We start from the raw sequence: 18,534 nt of genomic DNA, 5'->3' as shown, positions 1-18,534 counted from the left end.
CACGCAAAGTGTGCTGATTTTCTGCTTGGAAAATATGCACACTGGAAGTCGATTTAAATCCCGGGATAGAACTAAAACCAGGACAGTTCTAGGGTGAGGTGGGGTAGAGTTTATAATGCCTTATCACCCATCACAAATAGATTGTTTCATTGACCAGCCCCCTTCAGGTAAGGTAAGGTTAGGTTACATGGGGAAGCTAAGCTGGTGCCCTTTATCCAAGATTAAGGGAATGAAGCGGGGTGGGTGGAGGGATCAGAATTTGAAAGTTTGAGGGGACAAGCAGCTGGGGAGGGAGGCTGATGTGGTAATTCAGCAGCTGAATCTCTATTCTGTGATTTACAGCGACAGACTTTCACTGGCTGTGTCACAAACCCCTGGTGATTGGGGTTTATCGCTCTTTATTGGCTCTTAATTACTGCATTTGCACACACAGTGTAATAAAGCACTAACACAAAAGGGTGGTTTGCAGGTTAAAAATTCCCAAACCACAGCTCTAATTTCCATGATCCTTGCCTGTGCATTTATAGTCCATCATGGAAGGATCAAGTCTGATTTGTTTAGGCCCAATTAACCCAGGTTTAGGAAATTGGTAAAACCAAGCAGTGTTTTAGTTCTAACCTGTAGGTCTGCTGCAGGGGCTACCTTGGTGACTGACCTTGTCTTTATTCATTGTATCAGAAAAATAAAAAACTCTATTTCATTAGCTTAAGCGAGTGCACATTTAAAACAGCCTGATCATTGCTTGTTTCTTCCATAGAATAGTAACATTTTGAGAAAAGGCTTAGAATGTGTAATGTCTCATGTCAGGGGGGAAAAGTCAACAATTTAACATAATTGCCCGTTTATCATTATTTAAAGGTTGCAGGGGAGAAAGAGGTGGGGGGGAGAGGGGGAGAGAGAGGGGGTGAGGAGAGGGGGAGAGAGAGGGGGTGGGGAGAGGGGGAGAGAGAGAGAGAGAGATAAGTAATATATGCTTTTCTCCGTCTCCTGGTCTCAGAGATAATAGGTGTAGAAGCGTTTTTGAAAAAGTAAAAGCACTCATAAATGTCAGGCTTTGTGATTATTGTCATTTTTAGTCATCAGTACTGAGGGCTGGAATGGCTTAAATATGCTATTTGCCTTGTAACCAAGGTAGTTGAGAATAAACCTGATTTTTATGGAAATCTATCACATGCAATCAGATTCACATTGCTCATTGGATGGGTAGATGTGATAAATTGCTGTCTACAATATTATCACCAGAGGTGACCCTGAAAGTCAGCAGAGATTTGTGACAGCATTAGCTGTGTGACCTTTTCAAAGTCACCACCATCTCTGGGTCTCACTTTCTCTATGAAATGATGGTCTATTTGTCAATTGTCATGTTAACTGGGGATGGAATACAATAAAGAAATGTAATTCTCAAGCCATTTTACTAATACAGTTAAAACTCACTGATTTGGACTAACAGAGGGGAAGGATTATCTGAAGAAGAAAGTCCTGAATTACAAAATAGGTTCGAAGAATGACAGTTTCATTACTTTAAGTCTGTTTTGTAATTCAAACTCACTATAAAACATTGCCTTAGTGGAGGTCCTCGTGAGAACTGCTTTAGCAGATAAATTTGTAATGAATATGATTATATCTAAAACAATGCTTCCGACATTTGAAAAAGGTTTGTTCTCTTAAGGAAAAATTCAACTGGCAGTCTAGTCTAAACTCTTCATTTGTTTAACAAACCTCTCGACCTCTCTTAGACTGTAGACTGGTGCCTGTCCAGTTTATCTCAAATTATAAATTAGAGGGCTCCAAAGTAATGAGGTTCCACTGCCTTTTCTACCTTCTTCTCCATTGATTTGTTTTTGGCATCACCACTAAATAGTGGTAACACAGATTCAAGTTCATCTCTTGCCCCTTCTCTTGCTCGCTCTCAGAAAACTGCAGGTAGCAAGAAGGAAGGAGATAAAGGCAAGCTCCTTGGTAATCCAGAAATGGAATAAGCAATTGTTGGATATGCAGCACTGATCATACTATTATCCATAGTTGAGAAAGGGCTCGACTTACTTCAAAAGGTTTTCTGGAGGAATGACCAAAAAAAAGTGATTTGAAAGATGCCTGGCAAGTAGCACTATGGCCAAAGACATTGGAAATATCTAAGATCTACTGAAATATTTTTCTATTTGCATATCAAAAATCAGATAATCTGGAAATCGTGAGGCTGGCAACAAAGTTACTTGATAATTTTGCAGCAGTATTAGCTGAGGAAATATCTGGGTGAAAAGTAAAAATTCAGCCAGATGTGTGCAGGTTTTTTTGTTTGTTTATGTAACATCAAACATCTGGTTATTTGAAAACTTCTGGGCAGTTGGCATCCTGTGGATGTTTTAGAATCATCTTGATACAGTCCATGGCTCCTTTTTAACCATGCTGGGTATGAATGATGAATTCGTGACAGCCATGTATCCAATCCAGCTCAGTTTTTCACTCTGCAACTCACTTGAATGATATAATTAGGTTCTCCGTGGCCTGATAATAAAATGAGAAAAAAGACCAGGAAGAAGGTTCTAAATACTCTAGGCATCAGGTGAGCCACTACAAAACTCAAATGAGCCAAGTCAATGGCATCAGTTCACACTGGTGGGAGAGGAAGTTACTGCTTTTTGACACATAGTAAAACCTTGATTAATTGGAATCCATTAAGGGATGGATGGAATTTTCAATAAGAATACTCATTTTGTCTCATTCTTGGCTAATCACACTTTTTTTTTCTCAAAATGCTTGTATCCACTTTCTTGCCTCAGGCAAGCGGCCTCTAATGTTTGAGGGTCAATCCAGATGGAGAGCAGATAGAGCTGAGTGTGACCCAACCATAGGTCATCTCTTGGCAAGTGACTGAAAAAAAATCAATTCCTTGCAGTCTTCTTTTTTGGTACTACTGCTGCTTTCTCATCAATGTGGAGTACTGAGGGGGGGCAATTCAGTTAGTTGGGGTACTGGTTAGGTGAGCTCTGGTTAATCAAGGTTTTACAATAAAAGACCTCGCCAATGCTTGGTAAGATTATGTCCTGAAGAAAGTCATTTTTAAATTTATTTCTTGGAAAGTGCTCTGTGTTTCCAAACCCATATTATACTGCAGACTGGCAAACTAACTTTTCCGTCAGGGTCCTGAGGAGTGGAGAGAGAAAGAGAGGAGCAGAGGTGTAACCATTGTCTCTGAAGGAGAAAAGTTTTGGCTTGCCTGTCTGTTGGTCTCTGATTGGGAAACACTATTCTTCACCTTAAGACGCCCATGGTATCTTGGTCGTAAAAGAGCCGATCTTACATGCTTCAATATAATTCTCATGCCCTTTGGGCCATGGAGGATTCTGTTTTCAGGTCCTCTCCTGTACTTACCCGATGTGTCTTTCCATCATTTGGTATTGTGGCTTCTGAGCTTGCCCCTATTTCTTGTTGCTTGGTTGAAGGCTATTCATCCTTTCTAGCCCCAAAGAGCATTAAGGAGCCAAAGGAATGCCAAGTAAGATGGTTTTTCTCACAACGGTAGCCTGGATAACCATTAGACCTACCTGAACTAAGAACACAGCTAAGGAGAAGCCACATCAGGGATTCACACACATAGAGTATCAGTTAGGTGACGCGCTTGTTTAAATATACAAAATATCTTTGTAAAGTCTCTATATGTGGTGACTTATTGAAGAAAGACCCCATTTAACTTGAAACTGAGCTTGCTCTTTGGCTTTCAAGTTGAGTGGGGCCAGCTTAAATAGGCCATCACATATAGAGAGCAACATCTCACCACTCAAACACATGATGGAAGAAGCCAACCAGCCACTGTAAGCAACCATCATACCATCATGCCTTAGGGGAAAAAAGGCTGTAACCTGACTTTTCAGTAGATGGATTTGATTTCTCACACCACTCATCTGAGGCAGGTGGGGACAGTCTTAAGGAAAGCCTCGGGCTCTTGAAAGCCTAGGGCATTGAAACCTACACCACAGCCTTCATAAGGCAAGCGGTCTGGTGTGTGAGGGGAGGGAAGGGGTGGGGATGGGGAGCCTCTGTCTGGGAGTTTAAGAAGGGACCCAAGTTAGATCAAAACTGCGGGCGGTGCCCTGGAGCCTTTCTAGGTCCCAAAGCTGCCAGGCAGGGGAATAACCTGGTCATTCCACTTTATGTGTGAGTCTTGTGCTCTCTCCTCAATAATAAGATAACAGTCTTGCCGATTACTCGTCACTAAGGGTACCCGGTTGTGGTGACATTGAGGCTGACCTTGGAGTCACCGCCCCCGCTGCCGCACTCTCCTTTGTCGTACCACCATTTGTTTTTCAATTTGTCCAAGAGGCCTTGCTCATTCAGTTTTAATACTGCCAGGTTAACAGCATTTCTTGAAACGATAAAACATAACTTGTAAGAAAATGCACAAATGCTTAGGAAATCGTTAACGTATAAAAAGGAGCACAAGAGGACAAATTGGCTAAATTTCACAGAACGTGGAGCTATAAAAATGTCTGTACAGCAAATACAGGGTTAAATATTGGAAGGTGGCATGGAGGATAACATTTGCTCAAAACTGAAGTGTGCGGGATGGGGAGATTGTCTTTGATAAAGAAAGTAACAAGAACACCACATCCATGCAATTAACATTCGTCACATATGGCACCATAGCTTGGCTTTTACCATTTAAATTGAAAAAGCCGTTGAACTGTAAAATTAAAACAGCAACAAACAGTCAGAGAGGACAACACAGAGAGAGAACATTAAAAAAAATGGATGCATTAAATAGATGAAACCATAATTTACCGTCTTATTTAACTCCATGGAATATTGTAGATTTTAAACTTTTAAAAGTTACCTCAAAATCCACAAGAAAGAAAATGACAACAAAATGCATCAGGGTAGGTGGAATACTATAACAACACGGATATTGTTATATTATTCCACCCACCTTAATGCTGAGCCTTTAGGGGTTGCCACACCATAGCCTTTGGAATCCAGATTTCCACCAACTTTCATCGTATCACACGGTTTTCTCTGCTCAATGTACTCATTCATGGTTGACTCCAGCAGGAAGGCGAACTTTCCCTTGGACTTCCGCACTCGGGCCACTCCGTCTGCTGTTGTTTTGGTAAACACAGATGGCTCTGCTGATTTCATGTAAGACCACATTTTCTCATAGACAGCAATCTTGGATCTCTGCAACAGAGATGAGAATTCTTAGAGCTACCTTCAGATATTAAAACTGGAAGAGGCCTCAGTGCAGTGGTTTTCAAATAGTTTTGATTGCCATCCACAGTAAGAAAAGCACGTTACACTGCAACCCAGTAAGTACATTCATACATATGTAAACATGGTTCCAAAATAGGTTTCTCAAAACCATACTCATCTTTGCTATGTGTGGTGCTCTCTGATAGCTTCTATTCTATTTGAATTCACTTAGAAAAATGCCAGTCAGGACCCACTAAATTGATTTTATGGCTCCAATAATGGGTCGCAACACTTTGAAAAACACTTTCTTAGTTCAATATTTCTCTCAATTCAGAAATCACTCCTACACTATCCTGCTATGTGATTACCCTATACTGCCTGCAAGAAAAAAAAAAACAAAACAAAAACGGCTATTGGAAGGGAGTGTACAACCATTTTAGTTAGCCTACTCCAGTATGGGGCATTAATTATTGTAAGAAAGTACTTCCTTATTCTGACCTGAAATTTGTTTCTCTATGACTCCTACCCTTTACTACTATCCACTAGAGCTATGCAAAGTAATTCTGTTCCTTCTTCTACATGGTGGTCCTTCAGATATTGCAAGGTTGTTGTTATGCCCCCTCTTCATCTCTTCATCAGGTTAAACTCCACTGATGTCTAATACTATTCCCGGAAGCCTCATAGAACCCCATGGGTCTTTTCCCCATGGGGTTCTAGCTAGCAGTGTCTCTCTTAAATTGGAGTGTCCAGAAATAAGCATGGCATCCCTGTTATACGAGAAGGACAGAATTAAAAAAACTGCTTCCTGTCATTGGAGCATTATTTTCTATCACTACTGCTTGAGCTTTCGTTAACATATTTAGTCTTTCAACCATCCTTTCAACAAATACCTATTGAGCACCTGCTATATACAAACCACTCTGCTCAGTGGTGTGAAGAATATGAGAGTCCTTCCCTCAATTCAGATTGAGGTCAAACCCTCCAAACTGTTAGCTTTTTGTACCATGCCGAGTTTCCCTCATCATTAGCTTTTTGAATTTAATTCCATTAAATTTCAATTCAATTCAGGTGGTCCTTAGAACGTGTACTAAATACTTACAGGTCTATGTTAGGCATTTCGGAGAATATAAAGGAAGCATGGTCTCAGTGACCCCATGACTTACAATTGAGTTGGGAGCTAGATCCTTAGGAATGAAAACCCTAGAGAAAAATTAAAAAGAATCTTTGACCAGAAGTGAGATAGCCTGGTAGAAACTATAAACACATGCCATGTTTTCAAGCATCCTTTTATTGCGTTTTCTGGCCTCTACCTCAGCTTTTTGGATTGTTTATTTAGCTGCTCTTCTCTGGACTGTGGCCAGCTGCACTGTGTCTTTCTTGAGGCTTGCTTGGACCTGCTCAAATAATTCCAGAATTATTTGCACTCCCAGAACTATCACCATGGAAATTAAGCATTGTGTTTATGGCAAGCAGATCCTTACTGAGTCACTGAAATTATTCACTGAGATGAAATATGCTTGATTTTGCATAAAGAACAGGACAAAAAGCCAATATGGCTGAAGCCGAATGAACAAAAGGAAGAAAGGTAGGCAAAGAGCTGAGAAGAATAATCAAAGGTCAGATCTTGTAGGGCCCTACAAGATAAGTCATGGTAAAAAGTTTGGATTTGTTTTACATGTGATAGGAAACCATTGGAGGATTTGAGGAGGAGTGTGAGAAGATCAGATTTAAAAATTTAAAGCATTACTCTAGCTGCTGTATGGAGACTAGACTATGAGGTGGGCCAGAGTGGAAGCAAGGAGATTGGTTAGGAGGCTATCCTAATGAGCCAGGGAAGAGATGGTTGTGACTTGGACTAGGCCGGGAGCAATGGAGGTAGAGGGAAGAGGTTGGATTCAGGATATGGTTTGGGGAGATAGCAAACAAGCCTTGCTGATGGACATCTTCACCTGATGGACCTAGAGACACTTTCAGATTAAACATTTCCAAACCAAGCTTACTGTCTTCCTTGTACAGCCTGGTTCTCCTTCTAAATTCATCAGCAAACTACCTAACATCCAAGCTAGAAAGTTTGGTTTTTATTCTTTCTTCAGCCTCTCATTATGCCATGTTTATTCTAACATAGAAATGCCTGTAGGGTCTATCCTTTTGTTTTCTTTTCGTTCTCATTACCGTTGTCCTGGGGCAGGCTCTCCTCAGATTTTGGTCTAGACTGCATTGCCTCCTAACTGGTCTCCCAGCCTCACCTCTCTCTTCAATTTATCCTCCAGTGATCCTTCCAAATGTAAATCTCATCAAGTTACTTCATTCTTTAAAATTCTCCGATAGTTCCCTAATAGCTACAGGCCAAAATCCAAACTCTTACGTATGATGATATTCAAGAGTCTTTATGATCTTGACTACTCTCCTAGGAGCCAGTCACAATGGACTACTCACTGTTCACTGAAATATACCACACATTTGCATGTCTTCTACCTCTGGTTATGCTTTTGCTTCTGCCTGAATTATCCCTATTCACCCTACAAGATCCAGAGTGAACATCATGTCTTCTGTGAAATCTTTCTTGACTCACCTCTGTCCCCACAGAAGTGCTTCCTCAGCTATTCCCCCAAAGTACTTTGTTCGTACGTTTGCTATAGAGCTTTTACTAAATAGCATTAAGGTGAATTGGCTATGGGTCTGTCTTCTCCATGTTTCTGGGTGATTTTGAGGACAAGTTCATGCCTGATTCATTTTGGTAGCCCTCTTGGAATCCAGCATAATGCCTGATGCATGGTAGGTACTCAAGATATATTTAATAACTGACCTTAGGCTTGATCAGGGTGACAACAAGATTCTTGGTCAAAGATATCAGAAGGTTGGTGAAAATGGCTACCAGCACTAATTTTATAGCACTGTAGAATTTTAGAGCTGAAGTTACTCTAAAGATCATTGGATCTCTCTTTTTTGTAAATAGGTTCATTAGAAAACAAACTTATGGTTACCAACAGGGAAAGCGGGGGAGTGATAAATTGGGAGATTGGGATTGACATATACACACTACTATATATAAAATAGATAGCTAATAGGAACCTGCTGTGTAGCACAGGGAACTCTACTCAATACTCTGTAATGGCCTATATGAGAAAATAATCTTTAAAAAAAGAATGTATGTATGTATATGTATAATTTTTTTAACATCTTTATTGGAGTATAATTGCTTTACAATTATATGTATAATTGAATCATCTGGCTCTACACCTGAAACTAACACAACATTGTAAATCAACTATATTCCAATAAAAGTTAATTAAAAAAAAAAGATCATTGGATCTTTCTCAGCTAAACCACTCAGGATATATGTTTTATAATCCGTGGTTTGTTTGGTTTTTTGCCACTAAGCCTGCCTTTGATGTCCACCCTAATAACTTTCCTCCTAGTAATCAAGACCTCCTAAGATTGAAATGAAATCTCATCCATTGGCATTTATGCTCATTTCACATCACATTATCCTCATCTGACACATGAAACAATTTCTAAGCATCATAATGAAATATTCTCAATGACTTTATTTTATTTCAGTAGGAATTTCCTAGACAATTGCTCAAAGAATTTTTCAAAGTAGTAAATAATTCTTATGCACAGAAAGATATAAAAAATTATGTTAAGAACACCTGTGTACCTGTCACGAAACTTAAGAAATAAAATATTATGAAGTTAGTTGAAGTGTGCCTATGTATCCTCCCTAATTGCATACCCCTCCTCTGGGCCAAAAGTAATCTCTATACTGAATTTGGTCTTTATCACTCCCTTGCATCTCTTTATACTTTTTCTCCTTTGTAATGGCTGCATAGCATTTTAATCTATGAATATATCATACCTTATTTACCCAATCTCCTACTGAAGGACTCTTAGGCCAGTTCCAATTTTTTGCTATTATAGACAACACTGTGGTGGGTATGTACCTTTGTTCACTTACAAAGAGGCATGTTGTGTTCTTCATCTTGGCCCAATCAAATCTGAGTGAAAGGGAAAAGGGGTTAGAACAATTTGTCTCTTACACAATTTGCAAATAGGCCATTGCTTCCAAAGATAAATTTATAAGGCAAGGGCACAGGGGCCCATGAATTTTGATCTGAGTGTAGTATAATTTGGACTCATTTACTTCATCATTTACTTGAGCTCTTTGATTGCTGATACAGGTTAAAAGGTTTATTCCTTTAGGTAATGATGCATTTCTAGGAGAATAAATGGCAATACTTGAAGTGGGTACTTTAAATGTGTGTGGTGTACATGCAACAGATATTAATGAGTGCAGTAAATGAAAAGTTAGTTAGTGGCAGAAATGATTGGGTCCTGGTTGATGACTGATTTCTGAAGGACGTTAGAAGGGGGAAAAAGAAATGGCTCATTAGTGAGAAAAATTAAGCTGAAATGTTTATCTTCCTAACTAGTATTTAAGTGACAGTATAACATTGAGAAAAAAAAGAAAAAAATATCGCTAGCATATATATTTTTTGCAGTCTGTTTTATTTTGGCTGAAATATTGAAGGCAATCAAAGGTATTGGATTTTAGCTCAATCATCTGGAAGAAATTTTAAAAATTATGGGCAGGATGTGTAACAGCAAATTCATTTTTCTCTAACCCACCATGATTCATTTATTTCATCCCACAGAGCACCATTTTGTACCTAAGAAGGAGTAAACAATGGTTATGTAGAGAGGCCATAAGAAATTCTCTTAGAACTGCAAGATAATTAGCAAATGAAATCCAGAAAGAGAAATGCATGAATGGGGGAGGAACAGATTAACCCAAAACAGTAGATAAAGTAGCACACTAGCATTCATGGATTCCACAGTCACTGTTCTGACTATTTGTGATAGACCATGAAGGTCAATGATATGGAGAAGTTTGCTTTTTTGTTGAGGTGAGAATTTGAATCTTGGGCTCTGTGAGGCTGGTGTGTGGAAGCAAGTGATTAGTGAGGGCGCTCAGCCCACCACTCAGCCCTTGGCTTTCTTTGCAATGGTGTTGGTTGCTCCTTGTCACTGTGCATAAAAGTGTTCCTCTGTAGACCCAGGTCAGTACAAGGTAACTGTGTGGTGCAGTGGTTGAGAGTATGGAGTCACACTGCTTGTGTTATAATCCCACTTGCCTAGTGTATAAATGACCTGGCCCCTATGTGTCTCAATTTCCTCATCCATAAAATGGGATGATTTTTTAAAAAAGTGTCCACTTCAAACGTTTATTGAGAGAAATTACATGAGTTAACACAAGCATCTCACTTAGAACAGTGCCTGACACACAGGAAGTGCTGAAAAACAATACATATTTTTATAGTACAGAAAGCATAATTTGTTTTAGTGGCAGAATTTAATAGCACTATAAATTACTTCAGTCCCATATTTACAGAAACATTACTTCATTTTATAGAGGAAATTATATGTGCAAGTATTATTCACGTATCTGGATCTTCAGACATATTCCTGGTGAATGTCCATGGTCTGCCATCAGCAAAGATCACTGTCATGTAATCTGGATTTAAAAATTTTTGTTGGTGGAGGAAAAATGAGTAGAATGGCAAATTTCCTTTTTTTAAACATCTTTATTGGAGTGTAATTGCTTTACAATGGTGTGTTAGTTTCTGCTGTATAACAAAGTGAATCAGCTATATGTATACATATATCCCTATATCTCTTCCCTCATGCGTCTCCCTCCCACCCTCCCTATCCCACCCCTCTAGGTGGTCACAAAGCACCGAGCTGATCTCCCTGTGCTATGTGGCTGCTTCCCATTAGCTATCTAGCAAATTTCCTTTTAAATTTATGTTTTGTGGTTTAGTTGAGGTTCATACATTAAAATCCTCATTAGTGGGCTTCCCTGGTGGCGCAGTGGTTGAGAGTCCGCCTGCCGATGCAGGGGACACGGGTTCGTGCCCCGATCCGGGAAGATCCCACATGCCGCAGAGCGGCTGGGCCCGTGAGCCATGGCCACTGAGCCTGCGCGTCCGGAGCCTGTGCTCCGCAACGGGAGAGGCCACAACAGTGAGAGGCCCGCGTACCGCAAAAAAAAAAAAAAAAAAAAAAAAAAAATCCTCATTAGCCAGAACACCGCTACTGGGAGACCTGGTGACTGAAATTTTCTGCTTCCCTCAGAGTTAAATTAGAATATTCACTTGGTCAATAGAACATCCAGTTGGAGTCAGTAGAGTAACAGACTTTTAGGGAGAGAAGGGACCTTAAAAACCATCTGGTTCAGCCTTTCACGCAGTGTTGCAATGGCTTCTCTGGTCAGATGCCTCTAGCGGTCAGGCACTCCCTAGCTCACAAGAGGCTCAGGAAGTAGCTTACTCCATGGTGGGACAGTTCAAGTTGATAGAAAGTTCTTTTTGTTGGGCTGACATCTCTCATGAGAGCCTCTCTCCCCTCCAATCCTACTTCTGCCTTTTGCTTGAATTGGGCAATCTCTCGGCTTCCCTTTCTCCACTGTATGTAGCACTGATTTTACTGCCTTGTAATGGTCATCCCCAGTGGACTCTGAGCTTCTTCAGAGTAAGGACTACATCTTTTTTTTGTCTCTGTATTCCCATTGTCGAGCATAATGCCTGGCATGCAGGAAACTCTCACTACGTATCTGTGGAACGAATGAATGTTAAAATTGTAGTTCCACCCACTGGTCCTAATTCTGCCCTCTGAAGTGATACTGAATAACTATGCTCTCTTTTCCACATGATGTACAGCCTGAAGACTATCACCACCATGTCACCTTTTAATTGTCTCTTATATAAGCTAAATATTTTAACGGGCTTCACTTGTTACTTGTATGACATGAATTCCAGTCATCCCCTTCCCCTTCTGGTCACCATCTCCCAGCTATATATATATATTTTAATTTTTCAAAGTCCCTCCTAAAATGTGACCCCCAGAATTGACCACAATATGCTTGATATAGTGGCACTAGCACAAATGACAGTGAGACCGTTTCTTCCCACGATCTGAACATGAGCACAATTTTTCACTTCGACAGGATTCAACAGGCATATTTAGATATGTTCATAGTTGGGAATTAACTGCATTCACAAAACAGACCAATAAATTGAAAGCATAATTGTCCACAGAGGCATAATCTGCTAATTCACTTTATGGTATCAATTTACTGTCAGCTTGCAGGCAAAGTATTACACAATTTGTGAAGATAGTATTGGTGCTTGTGACATCTCTATGCCTCAAAGTGTAAAATGTGTTCTGAGTGAATAATTTGGGAGGGCAGAATGAAAGGAAGGTAAGGGGAAGATGGTTTTAATTACTTCGTACTCCATTGTTCCTCAAAGGGGAATGGTCTAGCTTTATGTATTTATTAATTTTTCTTGGCCACTGTTGCCATCATGCCTATATTGTCCATTTGCATCACTGTATGTATAAGACTAGCCTTGTAGAGACATGTCAAAAAGAGGCTAGATTTAGCTTTGGATTCTCAGCCTCTGTCTCCCCTGATTTCACTGTCTTTCTTCCTTATCCATCCTGTACCCCTTTTTTGGTATCGGTAGTCTTGGTCCTCATGGAGGTGTTCACTGATGTTATAAGGGCTTCTGTTACCCTTGAGCAAGGGATAATTTTTGTTTGAATATGGGATTCACGTCCCGAAAAGGAGAGTGAGTTTCCTGGTATCATATAAGGTGCCTTCTAGAGGCTGGAGAAGACCAGCCCTATGAACAGGACACTAAGAAAGGGGAAAATGGTGAGAGTTTCCAACAAAAATGCCTTCCCCTCACTCATTTTTGCCTTCTCTAACTTTATTGTGGACTGTTTATTGCTTAACAATTTGGTCAATTTCTCCTCTAGATCATACCTTTAATTAAGAGAACATCATTAAAAACTATAATCTGCTTTCTCTTCTGAATTACTTAGCCCCCTCTGAAATTTCTGCTTTTAATAAAGGTTCAGGTGGCATTACTAGGTGGTACAAATGAAAAAAAAGGCGGCTTTGGGTCTCTGTCTGCAGATTCTAGTTTGTATTGTGCATACCGGTGATGTCAAGAGGGGCCACAGAGGGCTTTTAACCTACCTGCTCTTTTCCACCAATCCACCCCAAAGTCACCAAACAAACAAGTCTGGAAAAACTGTGTGCTTGCTATGCAAACAGTTTGCAGATAGATCCCAACCAGAATGCCACCCTGAAGGGCCTCCTATATAGAAATTCGGAGATTGTCACTGGCTCAATAACTTGCCCCAGGTCACACAGTTAATGAGGAACAAAGCTGAGACCCCATCCAAGTCTGCTGAATTCAAGGCTACAGACACACTTTTTCCACTACAAGCCCAGCCTCTTCAGCTCTAACACTGACCATATCCTTTCTGGTGAAAGAGAGCAACTCACCTTCAAAAACGTTTATTTCTTCAAGTTTTGTTTTGTTTAAAGTCGGGGCAAATTGTAAATTAACTGCAATCTCTTCCCACTGAGGCACTGCAATAAGTGAACATTCTTGTCACACACTGTAACACTGCTACAGGCCCCTGGTGTCCACACTTCACCACGTGAAGGGATCAGAGCAATTTGGGGCAGAAGAGGAAGAGCACATCTGGCTTGCCAAATGCATCTGACACACGTTTTAAAGAAATCAGTAGCGCTGATGAGGTGCATTTGGGAAAAGGAATCATTGAATTTTACACATTTTTTTCCCTGAAGCAAAGGAAATGGTTTCCATGTTGACTTGGAGCAAGGCACACAGGAAATGATTTCATTTCTAAAGCATGACTGAAGCCCCAATTTCATTGTCCTTATTTCCTTCACTTCAGTTCACACCTTTCTAAACTTTCAGACTGCTTGTCAGTTTCCTTTTGCCTCGGACAATCAGTGGCTGCGCTGCGACTGTTTTAGTGAAAGTATGGGGAGGAAGGGAATGGAATACTGGTTTCTGTTCTTTGTTTTTCTCTTGGTGTGCTATGATTCTGGCTGAGTTATTTTGGGGGCTGGGCTTTTAGATAACTTCAGTGCAGGCGAGGTCACCTTTTGCCTAGACATTTGAGTTTTGCTCGCAAATGTCAAGTACACATCCCAAGTGCCTTTGCCTGACGTTTTCACGCTGTGCTCTAAAGTCCAGGGACAGGTTTCCTTCTACCTCAAGGAACACTATTTCAGATGTCTCCTTTCCAAAGGTGCAGGTGAAAACCCAGATCAGTTTCCGGTCACCTTCCTAGTGTCCCTCCCTGGCATACAAAGTCAGATTATTATTCCGATTTGTCTTCTGCTTCTCTGGTCAGGTCAGGCTAAGAATAGTCCAATGGGTTGAAAGTAGCATCAGTGGCTCTATGACTTTGAAACCCAGAGTCAACAAACTCTTGGGGAAAGTGGTTCTAAGGTCCTATTGCTCTATTCTGAGGGAATAGAGGAAGGGACGCAGTATCCTCTACCCCTGTGGCTCTCAATCAGCAATGATTTTGCCTCCCAGGAGGCATTTGGCAATATCTGGAGACATTTTTTTTTATTGTCATGACTTGAGAAGAGGAGGCATTACTGGAATCTAGCGGATAGACGCTACTGATGCTGTTAAACATCCTGCAATGCACAAGACGCCCCTACAACCAACGATGATCAACGATCAACCAACAATGCTCCAAATATCAGTAGTGCTACCCAATTGAGAAACCCTGCTTTATGGGTTTTGATAAAGCCACCATTAAGTGGGCAAAACAATAATAGTTAACATTTAATTGAGCTCATACTTTGTTCTAGGCTCTGTTTTAGGGGGTTTTACATGTGTTAATTCATGTAATAATCATGACAACTCCATGAAATAGATATTATTATCCCATTTTCAAAATGCAGAAACAGAGAAATTAAGTAACTTGCCCAAGGCCATACAGCTAGTAGGTGAAGGAGCTGGGAACTCACTCACACAGACTCCAGAGTCTGTGCTCGCAAACAGTACACTGTTCCCAGGTGGGTTAGGTAGTGGTTGTAAATCGTATGCTAGAGCTGGACCATATCCACATAAATTCTGTTTGAAATGGTGCCTATACTTTAGCATAACTTCAAGGGTCATGATATTTCTATTAATACCTCCCTGAAATGTGAGATTGGAGACCAGGATGTCTTGCTCTTAACCCACATGAAAGCCCCACTTTTTAAAAGAAGTCAACAAATTATTTTTTTCTCTTTATTTTGAGAATGAAAATCTATAAAAATGTACTACTAGGGCTGTTATCAAGCAAGACTGAATTAACTTTTACTGTTTCTGATACACTTCATTTGTCATTTCCCCACCTAGGCAGTACCTAGTTCCCCATTTACCTTACCAGGTATAAGATGCCCTCCCACTACCCTCCCCTGCTCACAGAAAAGGATTGGAAACATTTGCACTGAGGAATAAATGATGGAAAACAATCAAAATTGTGATCCCCTTGCAGGAGAACTTGCATTTCAGCAAAAAGCAAAACATAGCTAAAGGAATGATAGCCTAAGTGGTGGACATATCAATGGTTAAGGGAGAGGTGTGTGCATGTGTGTTGAAAAGCTGACTTTGCTAACTACATACCCTCACCTTTAGATTGCAGAATCTGTGGCTACAGAGAATGTGTGCCTGCTACACCCTTTCACTACTAATTAGAGCAAAGTCTCAAACTCCATGACTCCCAAGCAGTGGATTGGCTCTAGGGCTTCCATCACTATCAAACACTGCAGGGCCATTTCCCTCAGCTTGGCTGGAGTTCTATCTGTCAATGAAATTTCATCTTCAGCAATCCGGAGCCTATTACCCTTGACCAATTGGACTTCACTTTCCAACTGTGTTTTTATTTTCTATCAGTAAGATATTAAAAAGAGAAGTTCAATACTCTTATTATTCTTGAATCAATTAATTGTAATGCAGAGGGCAAACCTGACAATGCAGAGCCTAGAAAATGAGAGGAACAAATTCTCTTCTATTAAGAAGAAAAATCTATCCTGGAATTACAATCTTTTGAGTTTCTGCAGTGGCTGTTTCTTCCAGGTCCTTAGAACAAGAATTATTTTCATACTAAGGGAAAAAAAGCAACAGAAAAGGGCTTCCCTGATGGTGCGGTGGTTGGGAGTCTGCCTGCCAATGCAGGGGACACGGGTTTGAGCCCTGGTCTGGGAGGATCCCACATGCTGCGGAGCAACTAAGCCCGTGCACCGCAACTCCTGAGCCTGCGCTCTAGCGCCCGCGAACCACAACTACTGAGCCCATGTGCCACAATGACTGAAGCCCATGCACCTAGAGCCTGTGCTCTGCAACAAGAGAAGCCACCCCAATGAGAAGCCTGCTCACCGCAATGAAGAGTAGCCCACACTCACCGCTAGAGAAAGCCTGCATGCAACAAAGACCCAACACAGCCAAAAATAAATAAATTAAATAAATAATTTTTTTAAAAAAAGCAACAGATAAAAAGAAGCAATTTTTCTCAGGGATATCAAGAAGAGCCCAAATTTTCCACTTAGTATTTTTTTGGAAGAGTTAGTTTCCCAAAAGGTAAGCTGGAACTAATCTGAAGAGTTCTCTTAAAGCCAGCTCATCTGTTCTCTATCTGTAGGTAATACATACCTGGGAAGCTACTGATCACTGCTCTTGTGATTCTGATTTAATTGCATGATGTGGGGCCTACATTGAAAAAAAACTTCCTAGGTGATTCTAACATTCAACTTGGGTTTAGAACAATCAACAAAGTTTGTACAATAGCAACAACTAACTGCCAGTTATTTGCAATGAATACTGACAGTGAGAAGGCTACCATTTATTAAGCACTTACATGTACAGGAACAGTGCTTCACACTTTACATACATTATTGAGAATCCTTAAAATGACCTTGTAAAACAAATATTATCCCCATTTTATTGATGAGGTAACTGATGCTTATAGAAGTTAATTTGCTGGTTCCAGATGATACAGCTGGTAAAATTTCTAGCCCTGACCGCTTTAAACTCCAGGCTCATTTATCCAACTGTCTACCTGACATCCCCACTTGGATATCTCATAGGCATCTCCAACTTAGCGTGGCCAAAGTGCAGCTCTTGATTCTTCCCCACCCCTGCTTGCTACTCCTCCAGGGTTCTCCATCAGAGAAAATGGCGCTACTCTCCAATTATTCCAGTTGTGCAGGGCAAAATCTTTGCAGTCATCCTTGACTTTTCTCTTTGGTCACACATTCCACAGCCTGTCAGTGCAATCTTCAAAATACATTCAAAATCCAACCTCTTCTTACCACCTTCATCTTAGTCCAAGCCAGTCACTTTTCACTTGAAGTCATGCACTCATTTCTTAAGTGGTCTCCCTCAACTTTCACCCTCACCTAGCAGTCTACAGCATCCTTTTGCACATAAATCGGATCATGTCATTCCTCTGCTCAAAGCCCTCAGAATGACTTCCTATCAAACATAGAATAAAATCCAAAGTCCTTACCAGGGTTTAGAAACCCATCACAACGGGCTCTGGGTTGTCTTTGCTGCTGTCATCTCTTTCCACTGTTTCCCTCTCTCACTTCACTCCTGCCACATGGGCCTTTAGCGTCAAACCTACCAAGCACATTCCCATGTCAGGACCTTTGCTCATGCTGTAACATCTTGAATGCATTTCTCCCCACCCCTACTCCACCTCATATTTGTGTAGCTGGCTCCCCTCACTTCATTCAGGTGTCTGGTCAAATGTCACTTCAGCAGAGAGGTCTTCCTCCATCAGCTGAGATGAAGTAGCACTCCCAACAATTTGTCTTCTTACCTACTTTTTTTTTTTCATTTTACTTAACACCAGCTGAAACATGTTATTTACATATTTATTGTTTTTGGTCTCATCCACTGCAGTGAGTGCAAGGACTTTGTTTCGTTTGAGCACTTTGAGCGAGGGCTGTCACATAGAATCTACTCAATAAATATTAACTGGATGAATAAATTATCTGAAAAGATTAACTGGAGTAGCTGAGATTTAAACCCAGATCATTTGACACCAAAGTTTATATTCTTAGTTACATTGTCATCATTGGTCTCCCTCCCACCCCGTTTCACACCTCAGAGAAGTGAAGTGGCAATTCCAAGGTTGCAAAGATGCGAAGTGGCAGAATTAGTACTCAAATCTAGGTATGTTGACTTCCAAAGCCTATGCTTTTTCTACTACTACATACTGCCTTCCAGTGGAGAAATTGCTAGGACGACATGAACCAATATGCCCGTGAATTGATTCAGGTTTACTTCTTTGACCTGTCATTTTGACATGATTTTATATAGCCTTAATCTTCTTTGGCTCAACTTTGAAGCCTGTGCAATATGCTATGAGGTAAAAGGCAACTATATAATACTCCACTAGCCTGTCACAAGGCCCTAAATCCTACCACTAGAGATCATGCCTTATTTGACTTAGACA

The 18,534-nt window shown here is 40.6% G+C and overlaps 1 protein-coding gene across 1 annotated transcript in view; it reads right to left on the bottom strand.

Moving 5' to 3' along the window:
- The window catches only part of GRIA3 (glutamate ionotropic receptor AMPA type subunit 3), a 287,469-nt gene that overhangs the window by 12,941 nt on the left and 255,994 nt on the right, over positions 1-18,534 (bottom strand). The window contains exons 13-14 of the mRNA XM_082610164.1: positions 4,925-5,172; positions 4,249-4,363 (exon numbers count right to left, since the gene is read on the bottom strand). Of these exons, the coding sequence (XP_082466290.1) occupies positions 4,249-4,363; positions 4,925-5,172 (363 nt within the window). The remainder of the gene's footprint in view (positions 1-4,248; positions 4,364-4,924; positions 5,173-18,534) is intronic.

Source organism: Mesoplodon mirus (genome assembly GCF_964341445.2).
Source record: "Mesoplodon mirus genome assembly, chromosome: X".
NCBI lineage: Eukaryota > Metazoa > Chordata > Mammalia > Artiodactyla > Ziphiidae > Mesoplodon > Mesoplodon mirus.
This window is presented reverse-complemented; position numbering and strand designations above follow the sequence as displayed.